Source organism: Sylvia atricapilla, chromosome 16, assembly GCF_009819655.1.
Source record: "Sylvia atricapilla isolate bSylAtr1 chromosome 16, bSylAtr1.pri, whole genome shotgun sequence".
Lineage (NCBI taxonomy): Eukaryota > Metazoa > Chordata > Aves > Passeriformes > Sylviidae > Sylvia > Sylvia atricapilla.
The window spans coordinates 2,896,517-2,921,996 of NC_089155.1; the positions used below are offsets into that span (position 1 = coordinate 2,896,517).

At 43.4% G+C, this 25,480-nt stretch overlaps 1 protein-coding gene across 1 annotated transcript in view; it reads left to right on the forward strand.

Moving 5' to 3' along the window:
• The window catches only part of TRPC4AP (transient receptor potential cation channel subfamily C member 4 associated protein), a 34,605-nt gene that overhangs the window by 4,286 nt on the left and 4,839 nt on the right, over nt 1–25,480 (forward strand). Inside the window, exons 2-13 of the mRNA XM_066330554.1 lie at nt 6,596–6,724; nt 6,972–7,088; nt 9,578–9,635; nt 10,598–10,653; nt 12,162–12,290; nt 13,368–13,569; nt 15,024–15,212; nt 16,254–16,396; nt 20,860–20,991; nt 21,686–21,744; nt 23,715–23,816; nt 25,163–25,246. Of these exons, the coding sequence (XP_066186651.1) occupies nt 6,596–6,724; nt 6,972–7,088; nt 9,578–9,635; nt 10,598–10,653; nt 12,162–12,290; nt 13,368–13,569; nt 15,024–15,212; nt 16,254–16,396; nt 20,860–20,991; nt 21,686–21,744; nt 23,715–23,816; nt 25,163–25,246 (1,400 nt within the window). The remainder of the gene's footprint in view (nt 1–6,595; nt 6,725–6,971; nt 7,089–9,577; nt 9,636–10,597; nt 10,654–12,161; nt 12,291–13,367; nt 13,570–15,023; nt 15,213–16,253; nt 16,397–20,859; nt 20,992–21,685; nt 21,745–23,714; nt 23,817–25,162; nt 25,247–25,480) is intronic.

Here is a 25,480-nt window from a genome sequence, read left to right on the forward strand (position 1 = left end):
GCAGGATTGCCAAGGCTTAGCTGAAACAGTCAGAATGGAATAAAGGAGTCCCTTTTTCCAGCTGTATTTCATGCTTTGCTATCCCTAGCAGCAGACACTTCCCTTAACAGGATAGTCCCTGTCCACTCTAAAAAAAGCTCAGTGGAAAGAAAACATTTTCTTCCTCAGACATCCAGATCTCCATCTCCTGCCATTGCAGGTTATCAGCAGAAGTAGCTTCCTAACCCTGAGAAAAGATTTTGGTTTTGAGTCAGCTTTTTATTTCCTCCTTACAACAGCACCATTTCACGTGTATATAATCCACTTGAGGAGCTCTAATTGTGTGGGTGTTAGCAGGCTTAGGCCTCTTCAGGGGAGGACAGTGAGGGAGTGTTGGAAAGCCTGGATGTGCTTTTGTTATGTAACAGGGCCAGAGCTCTGTCGTGCACTAGAAATGCTCAGGAAGTGGCTGTGTTGGACTTAAGCTGTGTTGTCTTGATTTTTTTATGTGGCTGAAGATGAGTGAGAAGAAAAAGGTAGATGTAATACTCCCTCTGCTTTTTCTTAGATAGCCCTGCAGATTTTGTTTTCTTTCAAAATGAATTAAAGAAGACCCTTAGGAAGTTCCAAGGAAAAGTATTAACTGAGAAATTAATAGGATTTTAATATAATTATACATATTGATTTATTTTTGATTTTTCTCTTAGAATAAGCTCAGCAAAACAAACGTTAGTAGCTCTGTTCCGATCTGTTAGATCCTCTAGTGGGTTTGGAGAGTTTTCTGGCGTCAAAGGTCTGTGTTGGAATTGTCCTGCTCTGGGAAGTGCTGTGGGGATTGGAGAGTCAGGAGCCCTGTTCCTTGTCTTGGTAGACCAGCTCTCCTTCCAGTTCTGGTGAGCAGAGCTGTATGGGAGCTGTGGGAATGGTTAGGCCTGGCTGGAGGCTATGGCATGTTCTGTCCTAGAACAATGTGTCCCTGGGTTCATGCCTGGTTTTTGGGTTGGCAGGAGAAGGGCTGGGGAGGATGGAGAAACAGGGAATCTAAATCTAGCTAGGGGAATCTTGATCTGTGCTTGAGGAATCAAGGAGCTGGAAAGATGCTGAACATAAGTGCTGCTACATGAATTTCTCCCAGCAGAATTCCCTTTTAGGATTAATATCTGTGGGGCTCTGCCCTGTTTGTGATCAGAGCTCAGCTGGTGACTAACCAGTGTGTTCTGCCCTGGAGCTGCAGGGCTGCAGTTCTCAGCTTCTCCCATGGAATACTTTCCAGAATTGCTCCATGGGCCAGCAGCTGTGTACCTGCAGAAGCTGTTGTGTTAAGACCAAAACTTGTGGGGTCATTTGCCTTGGTTAGAGGCTTTTGTGGGGAAAGTTGTGTGAGGAAGGACACAGCTTACCCAGGCTGCTGGATGGTTGTTAGTGACTGGAAGGGAAAATGCAGTACAGAGCTGGGATGGTGGGGCACTCCCCAAAATCTTGAATAATCATTCTCCTGGAAGTCTGTCAGAGGTGAGTGACTACTTAGGTTGTTACTGTTCAGAGGAAAATTAAACATTTAATTGCACAAATATTAGTTTCCTGAGCTTTTTTAAAGGTACAGCTTAAAAGACTTGAAGGAAAGGGTATGGAAAGGCTTCCATTTTATTAAAAACACGTAGAGACCATGTGCTTGCATCTCTTTGTCGAGATCCATAATCTTGTGCCTGTTTCCTTTGAAACTTTCAGGACATTTAATATATACTTCGGAAGTGCTCATGGAAAATCCCTAGAATGGAAATTCTGCTTTTCTTAACAGCTCTTCCAGTTTTAATGTATGGTTGCAATGAGAAATTGAATTTAAAAAACCTCAGTGATGTGTCATAGCTGTGAAGTCTGTCACAGCAGGAACCCTTCAGTGCTGTGAAGGATGCCTGGACACCTGAGTCACTGGTTTTGCTTTCTGAAAGATGACAGCAAACGCCCTCCTGTAGTGAGCACTCAGCAAGACAGTGAAATGTTTGAAGGGTAAAATGTGAATTAGAGACACAATTTTATCAGGAAACTGTTTGCCCTTCCCTGGAGAGCAAAGGGAGGATGAGCTCCTGGTATTCCTGCTGCTGGCACCACTGCTGGGCCTTTGGTTTCTTGGCAGTTTTGGGAAGACACTGAGAGATGTCACTGACCACAGCTCAGCACAGAGGTGGAGACAAGCTTAGGAAAATCAGAGATTTGCTTTGTAGGGCAAGGAAAACTGTCACAGTACGGGAACAGAGGTGGGGAGGAAAATCCTCTCTGGAAGGGGAGGGAATTTGGGAGCAACTTTAGCTCCAAAAGATCTCAGGGCAGTAAGAAAATGCTCTGGCAGTGGTGGTAGCACAATGCTGAGCATTTGCCAGGGCGTGGACACAGAGCAGGGGGGAAGAGCTGCTCCTGTGCTGCTGGCACTGGCTGTGCCTGGAGGATGAGCAAAGTGGAGGGGGACAAGTGAAAGGGAGACTAGACTGATCAAGGGATGGATTTAGGCAGATATTAGCATATAACTTCATGAAAATGCAAGTATTATTCATAATTATTTATTGATGATCGTGCAAAATGATGCTGTCAGGGGGCGTTTAGGTTGGGTATCAGGGCAAGGCTCTTCCCCAGAGGGTGCTGGCAGTGCCCAGGCTCCCCAGGGAATGGGCACGGCCCCGAGGCTGCCAGAGCTCCAGGAGTGTTTGGACAGCGCTGCCAGGGGTGCCCAGGGTGGGGTTGTTGGGGGTCTGTGCAGGGCCAGGGGCTGGGCTTGACAGTCCTTGTGTGTCCCTTCCAAGTCAGAACATTCTGTGCTTCTTATTCTATCATTTCTGAAAGGCTTTAAAAGACAGTAGGATTAGAAAGAAGTTTAAAATAAATACTTAGAGTTGTATGCAGTGTCTTTTTTCAGCCCTTTGTGTACTGTCAAAGAAAATTATGCACAAAAGTTATTGAAACTGTGTTGTAGGAAAGTGTTCCTATGGTATTATCAGTCTTTAGAGTAATCTCCTGGGAAATCCTGAGCTCCAGTTCCTTGGGAGTCTTTAAAGAGAAAACCACTCAGTCTGTTCTGCCTTGCAGTCAAGGCTGGGCTGGTGACACATTTTTTATCTCTCAGTGTAAATCCTCTCCAGGGTCTCTGATTGCCCTTCCAGCAAATCCACAGCACCGTGGCACGGCTGGAGCAGGGGATGTGGATGGGTCTGGTGAGGTGCTGATCACCTGGCTGGGGAACAGCATTCAGGGAACCACAGGTGTAAAACCAGGATTGTACAGACTGCTCTGGGCTGGGACATAACCTGGCAGCTCTGGGTAAGCTGGTGTGTGCTGGTGTGTTTCCAGGGGTCTGTCAGGAACAGAACAGCTCCAGAGAGCCCCAGTGTGCTGCTGTCCTCTGGTTTCTCTGTCTATGTGCCAGAACTGGGATGTGTTGCAGCAATCTGGGAAGTGACTATGTAGAGTCCTGGGATTTGTACCAGTTTGCTTTGCTGTACCTGGCTCTTACACGGGTTTATGTGCTGCTGCTCTTGTTTTCCCCAGAAGTGATCCTTACTCTGTTGTGTTCTAACAGCAGTAAGGTGTGACAATTCCAAACCCAGCTGCCAGCACTTGGGGAGCTCCTGGCTTTTAATGGAGACCTCTTCCTGCTGGGCTGCTACAGCCTCTGCTTCTTGCTAGATTATACCTAACTTTTCAAGTTTCATTGCAAGATTTCAGGTATTTTATCCAGAACTTGCCAGTGAATGAAGAAAATCAGTGTTGGATTGCACTTTTTGTGCTTGAATGAGACAAAACCCACAGAGGAAAAGAACCAGAGCTGATTTTGATGACTATTCAGTAAAATTTCCCCCAAAAGAAAAGCATTTTTGCTTATAAATGAAAAGCATTTACTAGCTGCTGTTATGGAAAACAGGAGATGCAGTTTTTAACCAAAATGGCTGTGAAGAAAGACAGCTCCACAAAGTCTGATTGAATTTTAATCCCTTCCCAGAATCCAAAATCTTTGCATTGGCAAATACCACCCAGCCACAATGGAAATATTCAGATCCAGAGTAGCCTCAAATACAGAGCAGGGACCACAAGCCAGAGCTTGCAGTGAAACCAAGATGTGTTAAATCAAGAGAAAAAAAAAAAGTTTTCTAAGCACTTAAATGATGATGAGAGCAAGGAAACATTTGCTTCACTCTTTCAGAATTTCAATTCTGAATTTCAGAATTTCCTGTGGCTGCCTCTTGGAGCCTGGGGCAGGGAGAGGAAGCCCTGCTAGTACAGAAATGGAGATGGCTCAGATGGATCCTGCCCCAGACCAAGAAGCATACATGTGATTATGATTAACAATGTGGTGTTAAACCCAACACAAGGTTTTAATGTTAATTAAAGGGTTTTGGACTTTCCTAAGAGCTTTTGAGTGCTGAATCCTGCTCTGTGGTGCTGGAACCTGAGACTGCAGTCTGTGCACGTCATCCCTGCCTGTGGTATCTTCCACATCAGCTGGAGCTGGAGAGTTGGACTCTTTCCCTGGCATTTTGCTCTGTGTTCTTTGCACTTTGCCCAGCAATTAATCCCATTCCTCCCACTGCCTGTGGGTTTGTCCTCCTCCTGCACCTGGGATGGGGCAGTGGTAGAGCTCCTTTGGCCCCCTCTGTGCTTGGTGTCTCAAGGGGAAATGGAATCTGTGACTCCCAAGGAGCTGACTCAGAGCCCAAATGATGAGAAGTCATTTTGGCTTTCTGGTTTGGTCCTCTGCTATTTCACCTGCTGAGAAGGGAACTGTTTCATTCTCCAGCAGTGCTGGTTGATTCCTCTGATTCAGAAATCAGAAAGCAGGGAAAAAGGTAAAAACTGGAGAGAATTTTATGTCCTAGGTGTGCTTATGCTGCTTCAATCACTACTTGTAGCAAGAAAACCTAGTACTTCAAGACCCATGAAGTTCTTATTTACCTAAAAATTTAGGTATTTCATCAGGAAAAAAATCCTAAGTACTTGAGAATTTCACAAAGAGGGTGAGGACTCACATTTTAGCTACATTGCCAGGCTGAGTTCTCAGCTTGAATCAGTTTTCAGGTCTTCCTGTACAACAAGCAGAGAAAAGGGTTAAATTCTCAGTCAGAAGTTGGACTATATTTGCATATAATTGCCTAATCAGGAATTGAATGGCCCTTTGGAATTGTGCACTGAGATGAATCTGAGATTGATGTCTTGGCTGAAAGAATAAGAAGTGAGATTTAAGCAGGTGGGAGGGAAATGTCACTTAACCACAGAAAGGTGCAGAATGAGAACAACGGAGGGGTTTAGGCCTGGGAGTAAGAGCAAACCCCTGAACCTATCAGGGCTGGGTCAGGCTGGGTGTCAGGGCAAGGCTCTTCCCCAGAGGGTGCTGGCAGTGCCCAGGCTCCCCAGGGAATGGGCACGGCCCCGAGGCTGCCAGAGCTCCAGGAGTGTTTGGACAGCGCTGCCAGGGGTGCCCAGGGTGGGGTTGTTGGGGGTCTGTGCAGGGCCAGGGGCTGGGCTGGCTCATCCTGGGGGTCCCTCCCAGCTCAGGGATATTCTGTTTTCTAAGGTTTGCCTTGAGGTGCTGACCACCTCAAGGTTTTCTTTATTTCGTTGTTTTTATTTGGAGGGCAAATAAAACGTTTATAAACCCAGCCCAAAATCCTGCTGGAATTGTTGTCTGCTTTACCTTCTCCTGTGCACAAGGGTAAGTCCCTGTGTTGGGGTTGCTTTAGGTACCTCTCAAGTATCAAAGGAGAAATGAGTTAAAGTTTGGTCAGCACTGACTGGATGGTGGATTTTAATTGAATGTCCTAAGCTCCTTGACAAATGTCCTGGCATTAACCTGGAAGGCTTCTAAGTATCTTTTGTGGATTTTAAACAGAATATTTTAGTCTTGTGCTACTACTTTTATTTTTTTGTGTGTTAAACCCAGTGATGGATGTTAAGTTTTTTTTCTACTTAAAGGAAGAAGGAGGAATATTGAAGAAAGTTTGGACAGCTATTGTAGCAAATGCCAAGTGTTCTTTTCTGTGGTTGCAGCCTGTTTCTCAGGATAATGCCAGCCTTGTTGTTCTGCTGGTTTAGTTGGTGATCTCCATGACTACAGAGGGAGTTTTCTGTCTATCTTTGATATGTTCCTGCTTGTAAATCTTCGTGGTTTGGGTCATTGCTGTGACCAGTAATAACTCCAGGGACTTGGCTGAGGAAATACTCCATTCTGGCTGAATGCATCAAGTAATGAAGCCTTTCCATCCTCAGCATTCTACATCTTAGACCAGTGTAATTTGAGATAGTGTCAGGGCACCCATTTCCTCCTTCACTGACCTGTCAATTGGAGTCCTGCTAATGGAATTGTTTAGAGGCTAATGTGTTCCCATTTAAAAATACACAATCAATATTAAAGTACAGAATGAGATTATGTACTCTAAATGACATCTGCTTTAAGCCCTGTGCTGCTTAAGAAACTTTGCATCTCTATAAAGTTCTGCAGCTACCTGTCCTGGATAAATTGCTGCCTGGAAAAAGGTACTGCATTTTGTGAGCTCTTTTTCCAGGAAGTGATAAGGTTATTTTCCTGGTTATGAAGCAATGGACACATGGGAATCACATTCTGTCTTCGTTGCAGATCACAGAGGCCTTGTTGAAGGAAAGAGATAAACAAGCAAAATGGAATGGGATCCCCTTGCTGTTGCAGAAGCTGTATGAGCACAGCCACCCAAACAGCGACTTCTCCCAGTGCCAAAGCATCCTAAAGGTACTGCCTGCACTCTTCTTCCTAAAGCTTGAGATAATTTTGTTGTGGCTTTCTTTAAAGTCTACTGTGATCATACTCTATTAATTTTTTAAGCTGTCTGCATGATGGTATCTGTCCAACATTGGCTGGTAAGTAAGAGCTGGGGATGCAGGTAGTGATTAGTCCACAGATAGCAGAAGATAATTGTGTTTATACTGATGAACAGGGGGTTTTTTAAGCCATCTCTTTATTTTTTCCCTACATGCAGGAAATTTCTCCACTCCTTTCGATGGAAGCCATGGTTTATGTTACAGAAGACAGAAAAGCTGCTCAAGAGTCCAGTTTTCCAAACACATACACCTTTGACTTGTTTGGAGGAGTCGATGTAAGTGTTCTTTTTCAATATTAGAAGATCTGCATGATAATCGTCCCACTGAAAGATCTCTTCAGTGAGGTCTTTGAAGCTTCTAAATGCAAGCTACAGAATGACTATGACTATGCCAATTTAATGTTAACCATTGGAATTGTGCCACTTTCTGTCAATCAGAATAGGAGAGGGATGTATCTTTCAAGGTATTACATCCAAAGTGAGGGGTTGTGTTCTTATATGATATAGAACACTTGGCTATTTCTTTAGTCAGTCTGTTTTTACCTTAAAAAAGATGAGACCTGTAGTTCTGAATGAAGACAGTTTCACATGATTCCTGGTTGTGAGATCAAACACAATTGGCATTGGAGCAGTGAGAATTTCACTTAACACTGGGGAATCTATGGCAGTTTAAGCACCCCAGCGCTGTGTCTTAACTGGGTTGTCTGCGGTTATTGCTTCATCTGTGGCAAAGTTTTTGAGCAGAACTGGAAGGTTTCTGTGGACATTCTGGCAATTTATCATTTTGTTTATTTTAATTCTACATTGCACTAATACCCATTTGCTCAGTTTCATGGTGCCCGACTCTGGCTTGGCTATTATTAGAAATGTATGATTTCTGTTTTCCAGTGAACTAATTGATACTCCTTTTCATTTCATTTAACTAAACAAATTTTGCTATTAATTTCTTGTCACATTTAGCTTGCTTTTACTTAAAGCTGCTGTTTATGTCGTTTTGAAATGAGCACTGGTTTAGCTGCTGCTGTCAGTTGAGGGCAAAAGCCTTCACCTACCCAAGCAAATGAGAACACCATGAAAATGTTTTGGATTTCCCTTGTTTTTAAAGGGAAATAGTGGTACTTCTGTAGAAATTGTTTTAACATAGTGCACAGTATCTGTGTGTGTTAGGGACAAGGTTTGGTTTGGCTGGTTGAGGCTTGGTTGTTTTTCCCCCTTGGGCTGGAGATGGTGAATATCAGATCCACTGTAATTACCTGGTACTATAGCCAGAGATTTGGCCAATAGAGGTGGGTTTAATGTGATTAAAGGCAGTGATGGAAGCCAGTGCTGTGTGTTTTCAAAAATTCTGCTCTAGGATTTGAAAGGGAAGAAGTTTGATTTGTGTGTACCATGTGCTGATTTTATGTTGCAATATTTTGTACTGTGGAACCTGAGTAGCTTTGAAGGACACAGTTTGCAGGGTACTCTAGGCTACAATGTTCCAGTTAAACTGTTTTTTTCATTCTGACAGCCTTTACATGGAGAAAGAACAAAACCAGCTATGTGGCTCCTCCTTTTATATGAATCCATGTAAAATAACACCTGACAGTGCAAATACATAAACCTCATGGATTTTATACCTGATTGTAACCCCATCCCAAGAAACACAATCTCCTAATTCCCTTTCTGCGCCTTCTGCCTCTGGTGAGAGGCAGAAAACCCAAGAAAAACCCATAAACCCCAAACTTTGAGGTGTGCATTCTCCTCCCAAAACACAAGCCATTAATATGAGATCTGTGTTACTGCAGTCATTTTTTCTCTACTCTATTAATGGTACAGCTACGACTACAAATACTGCTAGAAAATGTATATTCCTCTTAAAAGGAAGGATATTTATGCGTATTTATTTATTTATGTGTCAGTGCTTTTAATGTAGCCTCCAGTGATGCCAGGTGGTTTCCTCTGTGTCTGGATCAGTAGTTCATTAAAAGAAGAGTAATATTAAGATGGAACCAATAGATCAAGTTGTAAACTCTTTTTCTGAGTTGGCACTGACTGGGTGATGCCTGCATTGCTGTTAACAATTTCAAACTGAATTTTAAAACCAACAGCATTTACAGGGGTTCTTGCAGAAGTCATCAGTTCCTTCTGTTCCAACTTCCATTTAAAAATAAAGTGCTGTTTTTTCAAATGTTTTAAACTAAACCAGTTGTACAGACTAGAGCAACTAAAGATCAGTTCCACATCAGTCAGAACCACAGACCTGGTCTTGAAAACCTGGTCTGATTGCTACATTCTTAAAATAGAAATATAAATGTAAATATACATAAGGGTCCTGTACACAAGCAGTGGCTTTTTGGTGCTGAGGTAAAATCTGGAGCTACTAAATTCTGTCTGGACCTGAAATGTTTTTGAAGCCCAGCAAGATTTAGGGAATGCCTTTGCAAAATTTGCATCTCTTTGCAGATTATTGCTAAAGATTCCTTATTTAAAGAGATGTGTGATCACCATCCTTGATGTTATCTAGAGGCATGTGAAATTACATTCCTTGCAGGCTCAAATTCTTTGAAACTTATCAGTGGGAGACTATTTTGTACAGCTCTTACTGTTTCTTCAGTGTAAATGCAACTATTATTTGTCAATGTGATTTTGGCACTAGTTGAGTGTTTGATTGTAGAGCCATCATTATTTGCCTCTGTGACCAGCAGAGACAGGTTTGGGTTTGTCACTGACAAATTAATTGGTTATTGTGATCATTCCCTTAATTCTTCATCTTATTTTTACAGCTTTTAGTAGAAATTCTCATGAGACCAACTCTTATTACACAGAAAAAGAAGCAGAAAAGTAAGTAAATAGATGTTTTTTCTCTTTTCCCCAACTTTGCCTGTTTCAGACAGAAATTGTTCTATTTTTCTGCTATTCTCTTTCCATCCCAGCAATTTCCTGTTGATTCATTTAGGAGTGAATCATTGGTTTCTTTGTTCTCTGTGGTTCTGATTGGTGCTGGGATTTGGGAGAGTCACCTGTTTCTGGCACAGTTCCGGAGATTCACACACTCAGCACAACACACTTGACTCAAAGCTCTAAATCTGCAATCAGTGGAAACTCTTATTGTTCCTGGGCTATAGTTACAGTAAAAAGTTATTAGTAATAAGCCACAAAACATTGTTTGTGTAATGGGAGCTACAGAGATTGTGAGATGAGCAGCTCAGGAAAACAGCATGCTTTTTGTTACGTGACTGCTCATTTCCACATTGCTGTAAGGAGAGGGGGTGCAATGGCTTCAGCTCAACTTTCCTGCTGGAACAGCTTGGCTGCAGTGTTTTCATTTCCCCTGTTTGGGATTCTGCTGGTTCCCTGAGCCCTGCTGAGGGAAGGGAATGTCATGGTGTACCCTGTGCCCTCCAGCCAGGGAACTTCAAAGGTGAAGTGACTTAAACTGGAGCTTTAAGCAATTGAAGGTTTGTACTGAAAACCTATTTTAAATATTAAAATGCTGCAGTAAAGCAGATTGAAAGTTTTTCGATGAAGTCCAGGTGCTGAGAAAACAAGCACGAGTTTCCAGTGGAGAAAACTGCATGAACTGTCATTTCTTTCCCCCCCCCCCACCCCAAAATAATTTAGCATGTGAATAGGTCGGGTGCAGAGTGTTTCTTGTGGCTTCTACCCCATAAGGCATTTGCATGTATGCTCTGAGCTGGCAGCCTGCAATTGTCACCCATCCCATAGCTCTCCATGTCCCTCCCACGGCCACTGGAGTTCCTTGGCAGGGAATGGCTGCTGACTGTCTGCTCTCTCCTTTGCAGTAAGTGATGACCTCATCAAGGACTGTTTAAGCATACTGTACAACACCTGTATATGTGTAAGTGCAACTCTTCTGGTCACTTTTTACTTGTGCTACTTGATAAGACAACAAACAGATTCTTTTAAGTGTAATTTAAGCTTGCTCTGAAACTTTACATTAAAATTTTTTCAGTTAAATACAGGATCACTCTGTATCTTGATGTGTTGCTCAAATAATTTGTTTTCTGAGCCACACTGTCAAGCTTAAGTTCCCTTGTTTGGATCTTTCTGTCTCTGTGTTTCCATAGGGAAGCTGTGCCACCTTTGTTATGTTCCAGCTTAAAATCTGAAGCTGGGAGTAGATGCCTGTTAAGCCCAGCTACAGCTGGTCTTGTTCAGAATTGGGGCTGGCAAAGGGTTTTAAATATGATCCTGCCACTCCATGTGCTGGGTTTTAGTTCAGTTCAGTCGTGGCAGATCAGTGCAAAGGAAGGTGCTGGGTTAAAGGCCTCTGGAAATACCTTGTCTTTAAAATCCTGAAGCTGAATTATGCATGCAGGGAACATCCTCAGGATTGTTTACTTCATCACACACCTCATTATGCCATAACCTAGGGAACATTGTTTAACAAAAATTAAAAAAGGAGCCAGTTAGTGGCTTGGAGCTCTTCCAAAAACATCAGTCTAATCTCCAGAGTTTGAGTCTTGGTAGATCATGTCTCACTGATAAGGATCTGTGTACACATGGGAGGGGGAAGAGAGGGAACACTTTTTTCCTTGGCTTGGATGACTTATTTTTTACCTGCAAGTAATGCAACTTTTGTAAACTGAAAATGGCATGATATGCTAAAAAACTAGTTTGCAATTTCTAGACTAGCTGCTCTGTTTTAATTTACTTTGGGATTACTGCTGGGATTGGATGAGGGGTATCCAGGATCACAGAAAGGGTCTGTGAGCAATATTAGCTGGTTTTGTGCTTATCTGTAAATACTGGGGAATTATCTTTTCTAGCCTGGTTCTGTGAGCACTGGGAATATGTCAGTCATGGATAAAACACAGTTTTGCAAGCAGTGAGGATGTAATTGTGAGTTCCAGGAAAGCCTGACTGTGCTCTCAGCAGAGCAAGAAAGGCAACCTTACACTTGGGTTTTCATGCCTCAGCCTGACTTTGGGGCTCATCACTCCATCCATTCAGGCCAGCGCGTGATCTGAGTTGCTCAGACAGAGCAGTGCTGAGGGTTTAGGAGCTGCCCTGTGTGCACACCATGGCATGGAGCTGCTCACAGCTTGTATGGCACAGCAGAGCCAGGCCCCTGTGGTGTGTGCCCAGGCAGGCAGGGCTGGCTTTACATTTCAGACAGGGAAACAACTGCCTTGAGGTGAAGCCTCTCATCCCGGCGGTGTTGCTGGCGCCACGTTGGCTTCAGACAAGGGCTGGGGCTGGTTTTGGTTGCCACAAACACAGTGTTTCCTGGTTTCAGGAGCAGCTGGCTCAGCACTACATCATCTGTAGGGCTGTCCTGCATGTGCTGTGCTGTGTGGCTGCTCGGGGTGGGCTCTCACTGCCTCTGTGTGTGCTCGTTTGCAGACGGAAGGAGTCACAAGGCGGTTGGCAGAGAGAAACGACTTTGTGTTGTTCTTGTTTACACTGATGACAAACAAAAAGACATTCCTACAAACTGCAACGCTGATTGAAGATATCCTGGGAGTTAAAAAGGTTGGTTACTGCTTTCTTAAGATCATTAGTATGGCCCAGTAGAGGAGAGACAGCTGTTTCTTTGAAGAGTTGGTGAGGAAGGTCCTATAAGCTGTCATTCTCACTTCTTGTAGCTTAGTTGAAACCTGCGTGTTCATGGTGATGATTAACTTCAATCACTTCTCATAAAGAAGCTAAACTATTCATGTGGTGTCATACTTGCAGTGCTTTTACCCAGTTCAGACAATGATGGGAGCAGTGTCCCCATGATCTGAGTACCTGACTGTCATTAAATAACAGCCAGTATTGCAAATGAAGAAGACGAACCTCATATAAATTCAGTTTTCATCCTTGTCTGCTGATTGTATTTCACATACTTTACTTGTCTTCCTCACATCTGAGAGGCTTCCTGTGTGTTCCTGACTGTTTGTCACCTCTCTGGGAAGTTACAGGCTGGGGACACAGGGCACTTAAGTCTTCTACACAAACCTGGTTACTGAAGTTATTTAGCAGCATCATTGCAGCTCAGTGCCCTGATGTGATGCAAGTAAAATACTCGATGTGTAACCTTGGGAAAACCTGGATTGGAAAGAGTCTGTGTACATTTTGTGGAGAAGGCCAGAAATCTGATGCTTTATTATTTAGAATAAGGTTGATGTTGATGTCCTTCCTGAAATAGGAAACAAGCTTAGTTTATCTGAAGAAAAAAGTGGAGTTTTATTTCTGAAAGCTGTTTTCAACATCTTTTTGTTAAAAAAAAATCTGATGAAAAGACTGAGAAATAATGTAGAAGTCCTTACCTGTGAGTGTCGAAGAAAAGACTGGATTGGAAAGTAAAATTGAAACTTCTAATACCTAAACATAATCTGTGTATTAAATTACATTGTGGTTTTTTCAGTTTAAAAAGGTCCCCAAATTTTTTGTAAAAATAAAAATAGCAGTTAAAATATGGATGTGTGTACTTTTGAAATTGCTAAGCCTGACAACAGTAGTTAATCCAGCTAACACTGGAATAACCCAGAGAATTCCCCAGGGAGGATCTGTCTGTGTTCACTTATTGACCATCACATGTGACTGAGCTGGTGTTGTCTTCTGCAGGAAATGATCCAGCTGGATGATATTCCCAACTTGGCAAGCCTGGTGTCCAGCTTTGACCAGCAGCAGCTGGCCAACTTCTGCAGGATCCTGGCTGTCACCATCTCAGAGCTCGACACGGGCAGTGATGACAAGCACACACTTCTGGCCAAAAATGCCCAACAGAAAAAAAACTTGGGCCCTTCCCGAGCTGAAATTAATCAAGGTAATTGTTGTGCTGTGAACAAATCAGAATAATCTCAGCCATGTTTAAAGTTTTCCTCTTCTCAGTGTTACACAGTGTTATGTTTCTGAAAGATAGTGGAAGTGTTGTGTCTTAAAAAGCATTTCTCTTGATTCATTCCCCTCATATTGTTTCTTGGAAACAATGTTTCCTTTTAGTAAAAATTTATAGCTTTTGGTTTCATGTGGTGTTGCTAATTAGGTGGGTTAATTTCTGTCATTTTAGCACTCTCTGAGTGACTTAAAATAATTGGATTTGTTTTCTGGTCCTCAGCCACATCCATGGACTTCCCATTAGCAGCTCTCTTATGGGAGAGATGTCCTCCATAAAATATGAATTCCTGAACTAAAGCTGCCTGCAGTGTGGTTGCTGTTGGAGCAGTTCCTTCTCTGATTTTATCTGATGTTGTCCTGAACAGGATGTCTTGTCTTTATCAAATAGAGAAGTGTGTTTAATATTCATTATGTTGCCCAGTGTTACCAAACCAGCCTTGGAAATCTGTGGGGCTGATCTCAGCCTAAACTTTGGGCACAGTGCAGCTTTCCTTATTTTGCTGAGTACTTCTCAGTGCAGAAGTCTTGCCTAGAAGGATGAGTAGGAATTGAAAAAGGTAAAGTACCATCAGATGTAGAATCTGCTGTTTTCAGCTCTTACTATGCTGAAAAGCTTTTGGGCTTCTGAAGCAGATATTTGTGTAGGCCCATGCCAAGCAAATGTTTAGCTAATCATGTTTTATGGGCACAGTCAGAGACTGATTATAAGGCTGTACAGGAGCCTGTTCTTCCAGAGATGCAATTCTCTCATATAATGTTCATGGCCAAATTCTTTGTCCTGTTCTCCTTGCCCCCTGCAAGTGGGAAATTAAGCTTTAGCCATGTATCTTTAATAAACAGGTCCTGTAATTAAGTTATTCTTGAGGGCAAAATGCACCTCCCCAAACATTTTGCAGAACAGTCACTTCTTGCACTGCTCTTTGTAAGGGTGCAGTTCCACAGTTAAAACCCTCACACCTGGGGCTTCTGTGGTGTGTTCTCACCTGCTTTGCTCCATGAGGAGCTAATTCAGGAACCTAGTACTTGAAAAGCTCAGCTTCCCTCCCCACTGCTGCCGGGTGCCAGTTCAGTCACTGAACACCACAGGAGGGAAAATCAAGGAGGAAAAGGGAGGTGGAGCTGCCCTTTCCAAAGGCTGCTGCTCTATTTCTGCCAGCTTAGTTTTCAGCCTGATCAGTTCCTTGATAAGACTGGAGAACAACACTGAATTATTCCTGGGGTATGGATGCTGTTTTCCAGTCCTTAAGAGAAGAGTGCACTGAATTCTTCCATCTTCAGATCTTTTTAACCATACCCTTCTGTATTCCTAAAGGAGATATGCTGGTACCTTGTAGTGATTTTAAATTGTAATAAAATTATTTATCTTTTTTTTTTTTTTTTCAGCTACACTTCTGAATATTCCAGGCTTCATCGAGCGGTTGTGCAAACTGGCCACACGGAAGGTGTCTGAAACAACAGGGACTTCCAGCTTCCTGCAGGAGCTGGAGGAGTGGTACACCTGGCTGGACAATGCCCTGGTGCTGGATGCACTGATGAGAGTGGCAAATGAAGAGGCAGAGCAGAGCAGTACAGGTACCTGCCTTGCATCCCTCCAGCCACCAGCAGCTGATGCACGTCTTAACCTTTCTCAGGGTTTGGCACGTGTTGCTTTTTCTTTCATCTGGCCCTGATTCCCCTTTTCTTGCATGGAGGACTCACATATCAACATTTAGGTCTAACTCCCATTCAGTTCTCATGTAACACTGATTTTTTTACTGGATTAAAACTAGCCAAAGCAGAGATCCTCCAGCAGTGTGTGCCATTTGCATGCCTAGTTAACACTGCAGTGCTGTGCATCCTCAGCCCTAACCTCCTCTGGTGTGTTGAAAATAATCCTCCTGGGGTTAGTGCCTTCCACCAGCATTTTCTCTAAAACTTTGGCTCATGACTTTGGGTTCAGATGCTTCACACGAAGCAAGTGGTCCCCTCTTAAAAAGGAAGGGTAGTTCGAGCTAAATTAAAGATGTTAATTGGAAAAAATAATTGTTCCAGTGGAAGTGTTAATACGACCTTAGGAAAATGCTTTGGAGCACGTGTGTGGTTTGTTTCTTCACCCTTTGGTATGACAAAAATGCCGTGTATGTCTGGTAGAACTCAAAGTACTTCATACTCCTGTTTCTGCTCTTAGCAGGGTAATTCTCTCAAAGGTTATGAAATTTATTTAACTGTGGCCTAAGAATACTGATACTCAGCTAGGAAATGAAAGTAGATTTAATAGTAAGTGCTTCTGATAATTTCCCATCTACTTTAATTACCTTTCTGCCATGCCTTTGTGCAGTAGTTTATTAATTCATTTAGGTGAGGCTACTTATTTTAGGGAGATGCTGCCATTTAGTTCATTATGGGAAAAGAATTTTAAAAATCTGATTTTCTCTCTAAATTTTCAGCTGTATTTTTTCTCTAGCATGTAATTCAAATTAGTTATTTGCTGTACATCACTGTTTTTAGTTAAGAAGAAAATTCCAGCAGATGTGCTGCTCCTGCATCTGCAGCATTCAGTGTAAAAGTAACAACTGTAACAAAACTTTTCCTATTGAAGCTGCCACAGTCTCACATCTTTGCCATCTTTTTCAGAGTCTTCAGATGAGAGTGGACTGGCCAACACCTCCACAAGGACACAGCTGCCCCAGTCCATGAAGATCATGCACGAGATCATGTACAAGCTGGAGGTGCTCTATGTTCTCTGTGTGCTGCTCATGGGCAGGCAGAGGAATCAGGTGGGTCCCTGTGGACACTCAGAGCTGGTGTCTCTTTAAACCTCAGTGCTCATAAATGAGGTCATGGGGCTGCCTTGGGAAGGCTGACCTGAAACAGAGACTGGACAGAGCTAAGGTAGATACTTATTGAAAGGCCCTTAGGATACACCTTGGGCAGGAAAAGAGCCTGACCAGGGCTACACTCAAGGTGGATGCAGAATAGTCACAAAGTGGTTGATGGGTTGTGAGGTCTCACACTTTTATAAGTTTTGGTGCATTTGCATATTGGGATTTAATTGTCCAATTCCAGCTCCAGGTTGTGAGGTCTCATCCTTCTTGTTCCTCCCTTCAGCCAACCCTTGTTTGTGCTGTTGTGGTGAAAGTTGTCCTTGGTCTCCAGCAGGGAAAAGATTTGTTTTGTCTCCCTATTCTGTAAAGAGAACTCACCAGCACTTAACATGAGGCTCAGAACTGCATCCCTGGGCAGCACAGAATCTGAAAGTATGAAGGCTTAAGGCATCAATGCACACGGGAATGCAAAGGCAAAGCTCAAGGTACAAAGCTGGGCAGTCCCATCCTGGCAGCCCTGCCCAGAAAACAGGCAGTGTTTCACTGGGAACAGCTCAGGCAGTGGTAACACACTGCTCTGCTGAGCTCTGCTCTGGTGCAGGAGGGATGCAGGAGGATGCCTCCTGTGTGTGGGTACCTGGATGCTGCAGGAGCTGCTGCAGTCAGGTGTTCTCCCCCCTCCTGGTGCCCAGTTTGGATGGAGCCCCTTCAGGCCTTACCCTTCTTTGGCTGCTTTCCCTTTTGAAAACTCTGGATGATTTTTACAGGATATTGCCATGATTGGCAAAGCGTGAGCATGCTGTTAAACTCCCACTGAAGATGCACTTCAGTGCTGTCTGCACTGGTCACTGCCTGGAAATCCCCCTCATCTGTTCCTTTGCCTTTCTTCCTTCTGAGGGAAAAAAAAAAAAAAAAAGTTCCCTGCCTTGCACAGACTTATGAAGACCAGTCACTGCAGCTCGGCTGTGGTGTGATTTAAGTGGGTCAAAAGCAGGTTGTGAAGGGAAGAGCAAAGCAATCCTTGTTTCCAGCTTTGGCAGTCTGCTCAGCTCAGCAGAGCTTGGGATAGCAGGGGCATTCAGATGTCCTGGACACTGGGAGGGCCAAACTGGTGTGAGTTGTTGAAAGGCTGATGTATTAGGCAGGAGAGGCTGTGTTGTGGGCAGGGGTTAGAGCACATTTATCTGGAGTATTTTGTTCTCTGGTAGTGACCTCCCAGGGTATCAGTCACAAACACTCCCCAGGGCAATCTCCTAAATCTCTTAATCTGAATACAGGTGCAGTTGTAGCTCAGTCCCAAACACTACTGACCTGTTCCCTCCCAACCTTCAGCAGAGCTTGTGGACTTCCCATCCCTGGAAGTGTTCAGGGCTGGGGCTTGGAGCAGCCTGGTCTGGTGAAAGTGTCCCTGCCCATGGCAGGGGAATGAGATGGCCTTTAACATCCCAAACCATCCTGGGATTTTGTGATTCTAAGCAGACACTTGGCATTAAAAGAAGCAGATTCTGCATAAGAGGAAGCAGAGGGAACCAATAATTCTTGCAGAAAGCATAATCACTGCCATAAACAACTCCTAATCATGTTGTTATACCATTTAGAAGTACTGCTTCTGTTAGGCCTGAAATAAAATGTAAACAAAGCCAAAAACATAACTGAAACTACCAGAACATGGACCTGTTTTTCTTTGCCATTGTATCAAGGCAGATAATTCATCTCTGCCTGAGTTCCCCACAAGAATGCTGCAGAAATTGCTTGCAGCCTGCACTCATCCTGCTGCTGCTGGAGGGAGCTGGAGGTGCTGGATTCCTTCCCTCCCTGGGTCACTTCTAGTGTGTTCCTGTCAAATGTGACAAGGCAAAAAATCTGCTGCTGAAGCAGCTAGCTTTGAAGATGAATTTATGTTTTAATTTCCTGGGAACACAACTCTTATCCTTCATCTGCTATTTCTGCCCCTGTGCAGATGGAGGCACTAATGATAAAATGGCCTGCAGTTCACTTCTTCCCAGGACTGATTAAGGACTGGAGTTGAATTTTTGAAGGATTTGAGTTACTGCATTTCCACATATTTCTTGTCCAGAGCCAGGGGGGGTTTTTTAGTTTACTTTTGTGAAATCCTCTGCCTTTAAAACACATGCTACATCCTTCATTTCTTAATCTGCATAGGACTTGTGTGGCAGATGTGAATCCCCTGCCCTTTCAGGCAGAGAAGGGACTGGAGCTGAGCTGTTCTGCATGGGAAGCTCTGGAATGCAGGCACAGCAGTGTGCTACAGCACCCTCAGACAAGCATTTCAGCTGCTTCTTGGTCTCTTTTCTGTGAAGGAATAAAAGCACAGGATCTGTGGTAGCAGTCTGAGCAGGCAAAGGGCTTGCTGGTTTTAGATTGGATTCATTTTGCATAGAACTTTATTAAGGGCATCACAAACCTGCTTCAGTCTGCTGTAATAATTGACATAATGGTCTGGCAGTGCTTGAAGCAAGGTGCAGCCTCCCAAACTCAACCTGTCCCCAAATGAATCTCTGAATCCTTGGTTTAAGCTTGATTGCTGGCTAATTTGCATAGATTGATAACTGTGTAGCAGTGACTTGGCTCCTCCTGTTGCCATGTTGGGGATGATCTCACCCTGGGGAATAAGTGGTGTTTCTCTGCAGATCTGGGCCTTTGCTGCCTTCTCATTATGGTCACACCCTAAATTACTTTCCTTATGTATTTTTCTAGGCTGTCCTGAATGTATGTGTTGTGGTGAAGAGGCATCAGCTGGTTTCCTTGCTCCTGCTGTAGGGAGCCACATTGCACACTCAAGTTCAGCTTAGTAGAGACAGTTTTAGTGTTGAGAAAGCAACAGAGCAATTCCTGTGAAGCTGGATGGCAGCAGGGAAAAGCCAAAGTAGCTTAAGGTTGAATATAGAGCAGGGATTGTCTGGCATCCTCAGGCAGAGTAATTGTAAGTTTGGGCTCTGGGAGAGGGAGGGATGCAGAGGCAGTGATGTGACTGAGGAGCTCAGTCAGGTGAGAATTCAGAGCTGAGCAAACTAAACTGCAGAGATTTGAAATCTGAGTCATTTGGAGCGTTCTTCCTTTAGTGAGGGTTGAGGCTCTTGCAGGAGCTCATGCTTGGCTTCCTCCTGTTGTGCCTGTGCCATGGAGGGACAGCAGCACTCCAGGGAGCACTGCTCAGAGAGATTCCTCAGAGCTGCTCTTGTGACTAAACCAAAGTGTCCAAGAGTGTTTCAAAATAATGGAGCAGCAGAGGACTCCAAGCTCAGCAATCTCAGGGCAGTGTGGGTGGGGTGGAACTGTCTCAGGAGCTGGATGTTCCTCAGGTATGTATTTGAGGTGTCCAGCAGCAGGAATGTGATTTCCATAAAGGTGGGACAACTGGTGGCTACAGCCAAGAGAACTGCAAAAAGCCATCAGCTGTGCTGCAAGCTAGAACTAAAACCTGTAAAAATAATCAGCTTCAGATATTTGGATTCATTCAGGTGTTTGAGTAAATAGAACAAATTAGATTGAAAATCTGCTTGAAATGCTGCTGGTTACAGTTCTGGATCTTGGGACAACCTGGGGTGTTTTTAAGTGATTTTGTTTGTTGATTTTAAGGAGCGTGTCCATTACTTGGGCACCTAATTTTTGCAGAATGTTGGACATTCCAGTCATGTAGTTTTCATTTGTAATCACATCCCAAGGAATAATGCTTGTCCTAAGCCTACAGCTGATAAGAATTCCACTTTATATTTCCCTTAGTCCTAATGTTCTAAATTCGTTACATAAAAAGTATCTGAGCTTGGGCTGAAAGTATTAAACAACTGTTCACACCAAAATTATTAGCTTTTTTATATTAATAAAATAGATGTACCTGGCAGACTGATAAATGAACCTGAGCAATTTGACATTTTATTTCTCAAAGTTCAGCTTCTCTTTAACCTGAAGGAGCAGTGTGGTGTGGTTGTGTTACTGCTGGACTCTGCTCAGGACCCCTGCCCAGATCACCTGAACAAAACCAATACTGATGGGTTTTGTTGTCATCAGAGGCCTGCCTGAGCTGCAGTCCTGTGTCTGGAGAGGGAAGGGACACTCAGGGGGTTGAGTGGCTGTAAAATATCCCCAGCTCAGCTGTTTGGTATAGATGCATTTTCAGTGTGCTGAAAGTGATGTCCTGATGCCCAAAGCTGCTTCCAGAGACACAGTGATTAACTGAAGCACTGGTGAAGCTTTATCCCAGAATGTCTGCTTTCTATCCATGTCCACCACATGGAAGCTGCTGCACTGTGGTTAACACAAACACTTCCTGTTTGAGAAAAGAATTCACACCCTTTTGTCAGAGAATGACATCCTTGTGCCCATCTGTTTCCAGACTACATGAAATCTGTGTTGGAGGCTGGAGCAGACATGTTTGTACCTCTCTTGTTCCCCAGGTTCATAAAATGATAGCAGAGTTCAGGCTCATTCCTGGCCTCAATAACCTGTTTGACAAACTCATCTGGAGGAAGCACTCAGCCTCAGCCCTGGTTCTGCATGGACACAACCAGAACTGTGACTGCAGCCCGGTAAGAAACTTTGGGAATTCTGGAGAGGATTTTCATCCTGGCACACAGTTCTGAGGAGCTGTGCTGAGTGACTGGGTGTTTGTGTAATCAGTGGCTTGAGATGTGGTAGCATTCAGATTTTGGAGGATTATTGATTTCACTGAAGGCTATCCTTGGCTCATGCTAGCAATTTAGCAGGGCCAGTGTAGCCTCTCCCCTCTCTTCTAGTTTGTTTGTTAATTTTAAGGAATATGTTCAGTTTGGGAACTGAGAAAGGAGTAAATTTCTGGACCCTGGAGGCCAGAGGTAGAAGACAACCAAAATTCAAAGAAATGATACCTAGGAGAGGCACAGAGTACAAATTGTGCCACAGTCAGGTTTAGAGGGGGTTTGGGTTTTTGTGCTGGACTCTTTGTATTTTTTATTTTTCCAAACTTAGACATTCTGAATTGATCAGTACAATTCTAAGCTGCTTTTGTCTTTGCAGTGAGAAGGAATTATTTTACCTGTTATGTGCATAGGCTTGGAGGCAATCTCCATTTCTGTTTTGAGTAGTGCAGCCTCTCCATTTATTCAAGTCGATTGCTCTGCTTTCCAAAGGGGCTTGATTTGGAAAGGTTTTCCATTCAGCTCGTTCATGCCAGCTTGGTAACTAATGATAGCCAAAAATACTAAAGCAATAATGGTTTTTTTTACCCTTCTTGTCTCCTTTTAGGACATTACTTTAAAGATACAATTCTTGAGGCTTCTTCAGAGCTTCAGTGACCACCATGAGTGAGTATGAGAAGCTGTGGTGGGTTGTGGCTTGGTGCTGTTTGCCTGGTTGTGGTTCCAGGTGTCCAGGGCACAGGGCAGGCTCCATGTGAAGGGGATGTTGTACTGTCCCTAAACTTCATATTCCTTTCAGCTCTTGCTGAAACAGCCTAAGAATTTGCTCTGTGGTGGGCATGTCTGAATATGTCTGCTGTGGTTAAACCCAGCCCATTTTGTCTTGTGTTGAGATGAGCTGAAACATGTACAGGATGAGTTAACACTTTCTGGCTGAAGGAATAATGAGGCAGCTTTCCTCTTTTTTGCCTTCTCCTGAGATCTGACAGTGAGCCAGGGAAATAGGAAGAAAACTTCTGTCTGCCTTCAGAAGGCACCCTTAGGAAATCTTGGATGTGCTGGAATAGTTGGAGGGGTGGTGCAGTTAGTTTGGGGTTGTTTAATGCTGTCCTGCTGGTACAGAGGTGTTTGTGACTTGTGGAATTGCAGCCTGCACTCCATCAGTGTCCTGTTGCTCTGGCTCAGTCCTGGGAGATGGTGTCTGTCCCCTTCCTTACAAACTCCTGGGTTAGAGGCACATTGCACTTCAGGTGCTGCTCACTCCTAGAGCCAGGCTGGTATTTTTGTGCAGGATTTCAGTCGAGTTGGATAGATTTCAAATATCAGCCTTTTTGATTGTGGAATATTGGCTTTGAGAATGCGGAGCTGCTGGACATAGAAGGGGGAGAATGCTGACCTATTCTAGATCCTTCATGCAAGACATTGTTTGCCTGGGAATCGCTCCAGGTTTTCCAATAAAATCTCTGCAGGTGAGGTTACCACTTAAGTGGCTGCTACAAAGGTCTCAGGCTTGTTTGAGCAGAAAACAGCTGCCAGCTGTAACATTTGAGCAAGTGGAATGTGTGGAATCTCTTTGGGGGTTTAAATAATTACATGAACTTTTCTGTGAAATCACAGATAAGCTGAGTTAACTGGGGACAAGATGAGAGCAAAGAACTTGTATGCTGATATTAATTCAGTGAAATCACATCCAAAGCAGACTTGCAGAGCTGTTCATTGCAGGGGGAGAAGGGCTCTGTTCTCACTGCAGAAAGCTGTTCAATCCACATCAAAGGAAGCTTTACACAGGAGCCTCAGTGAGCACTAACCTGATAACAGTGTTGGAAGCAAGAAGGAACCTCACAGTCATTCCTGAAAAGGAATCTTTGCTGTCTGATTTTGAACACTTAGAAGCAGAAAGACTCCCAGGGAGCACACTGCCATTGGGCACAGGGAGCCCTTAGACTACATTTCTACTCTGCCAAATTTATTCTGCATTTAGTTCACTTTACAGGCAAAATAATGCATTTTCATTATGAAAAGTTCAGTATTTGGTAAAAAAAAATGTATATTCCTGGAGTTTATATCCATTTTTATATGGATCTTTACATTTCATGATATTTTAAAATATTTCCAGGGTAAAGTTCGTTCAGATAATAAAATGCCAGGATGACTGAATCCTTTTTTGCCATTTCTGTTTTCTTACTTAGGAAAATATTTATTACTTAAAAAGAGCAATCACTACAGGATGGAGAAAAACTTCAAGAAGGTGTGAAAAAGTTTGCTATTTCATGTTTATTTTCATATGAAATGCAGCAAATGTTGCCGAATTTTTTTTTTTTTAAATGAGCATTATCCAGAAGAAAATATTTATAACCCATAACGTCCCAAACAAGTCAGTAAAGAACCATGATCTCAAAGCTGGTCAGTGCTGGAAGTGGCATTTGGTAAATTTTGGAGGAAGTTTTCCCCAGCTGCAGCTGGCTGGCCTGGTACAGGGAGCAGAGTGGGAATGCTGTGAAGAGCAGCCAGGAGAAAGCAGCTTGCCCAGTCCTGCAGCCCTTGTAGGCCTGTGGCTCTGCTTTTCATGGAATTGCATTTTTGCCTCTTGAAGTCATCCTGCTTTTCTCCCCTCCTCCCCCACTGTCTTGCTCTAGGAACAAGTATCTCCTTTTGAACAGCCAGGAGCTGAATGAGCTGAGTGCAATCTCCCATAAAGCCAACATCCCTGAAGTGGATGCAGTGGTCAACACTGACAGGTGAGAGGGGACTGAGGGTGTAGGTCAGCAGTTTAACAGTTTGGGAAGCGCTTAGACTGGAAGTTTGATATCAGCTGTTTTGTTTGACCTCTGTTTGTCTACCACACTTTGATTTCAGTGACTCCTTTCAGTGGGAGGTTGTCCAGGTTTGTGGGATGTTGATGGTCATTAGCAAATCTCAGATATGCTCGTGCTCAGAATAAGGTGCTTTAAAAACAAAAGCAACTTTAAAACCACTAAAAAGCGAGGTTTGAGTTCATGGCTCAGGCTTCACTGTGATGAACTGGGTCTGCATGTCTGGCCTTCCTCAGGTCAGGCATTGCAAACAGACCTGGAAAGTAAACTGTGATCCCTCAAATCGTTAATTGCTCCTGCTAATAAATCTTAGTTCTGGCATTCAGGAGCAGTGTGTGTACACATCAATTTCCATTTCCAGGCTGCATGAACACATCCAAGTGTCTGCTCAGAGTGTTTTAAGAGCAGCTAATATCCAGAATAAGCTAAATTAGATTAACACTTCCAGAATCTCTTCTGTTACATATGAGTATCTATTAGATGCACTGTTGTGATCTAATAATCTCTTCAATACATAATTCTGTGTATAAACCTCAGCAGATGGAAGGTTCTTTGCAGAATTGAGTTTGTCAGAATACTCCAGTGTATCATCAGGGACTTGGTCTGCACAGAGCAGATTTACCTCACTCCAAAAGGGAATCTCTAAGAAGATTTCTAGATTACAGTTATTATCATAATACTCTGTCTAATAGGGAAGAACTTGGGGTGTTATTCATCCTTAGCATTTAGTTTTCATGTTGCTTTTCTTGATACGTGAGATCAAGGCGTTACTTCTGTATGAGTTGAATGCAGGTGGATAGTGCACTGATGGTGCTGTTTAATACAACTAGGATTGCAGTTGTACTGCCTCAATGCTTTTACTACAACCTCATGTAGCATCCAGCTTTCCATACTCTGCTCTGCCTCCAAAATGGAATTTAGACTTTCCTTTACATTTTTTGAGGGGGAAAAAAAGGGGTTTATTTAATTCCTAAGCTCGAGTGTAGTATTTTTTTCCTTATCTCTTGATTCACACAAGGTGTGAATTGGTGTTTCTGAAATCATTAAAATCTGAAAATTTTTCTTTTCGATTTACTTGGAAGTTGTGTTACAGGTATTGCAGATACTTATTTACCAAGAGCAGTGAGGAGAACTCTTCTGCTGGTAAAACTAGCACAATATTTATACTGTGTTCTTCAATACTGAGATTTTGATCATCAAAAGCTCTGGATCAGTGACTAGATTCAGTGCTCAGCCCTTCCACTCAGCTGTCATTTCTCTGTCTGCTGCAGGAGTCTTGTCTGTGATGGGAAGAGAGGATTGTTGACCAGACTCCTTCAGGTCATGAAGAAGGAGCCAGCAGAATCCTCCTTCAGGTGGGTTCACTTTGCCTCTGATGAGTTGTTTGAGACTCCTGGGCTGTAGCTTTGGTTTCATCCAGCTTAGAGCAGCTGGGAATGTTGGAGAACAAACTGTGGAAAAGTGTGGCTTTGTGCTGTGGTGGCAGTATAGCTGTGAAGAAATCACAGCCAGTGATTTTCTGCAGGATCAACAGGTAGGACTCCAGCTTCAGAGCAGAATGACACAGATCAGGAAACTGGATTTAAATT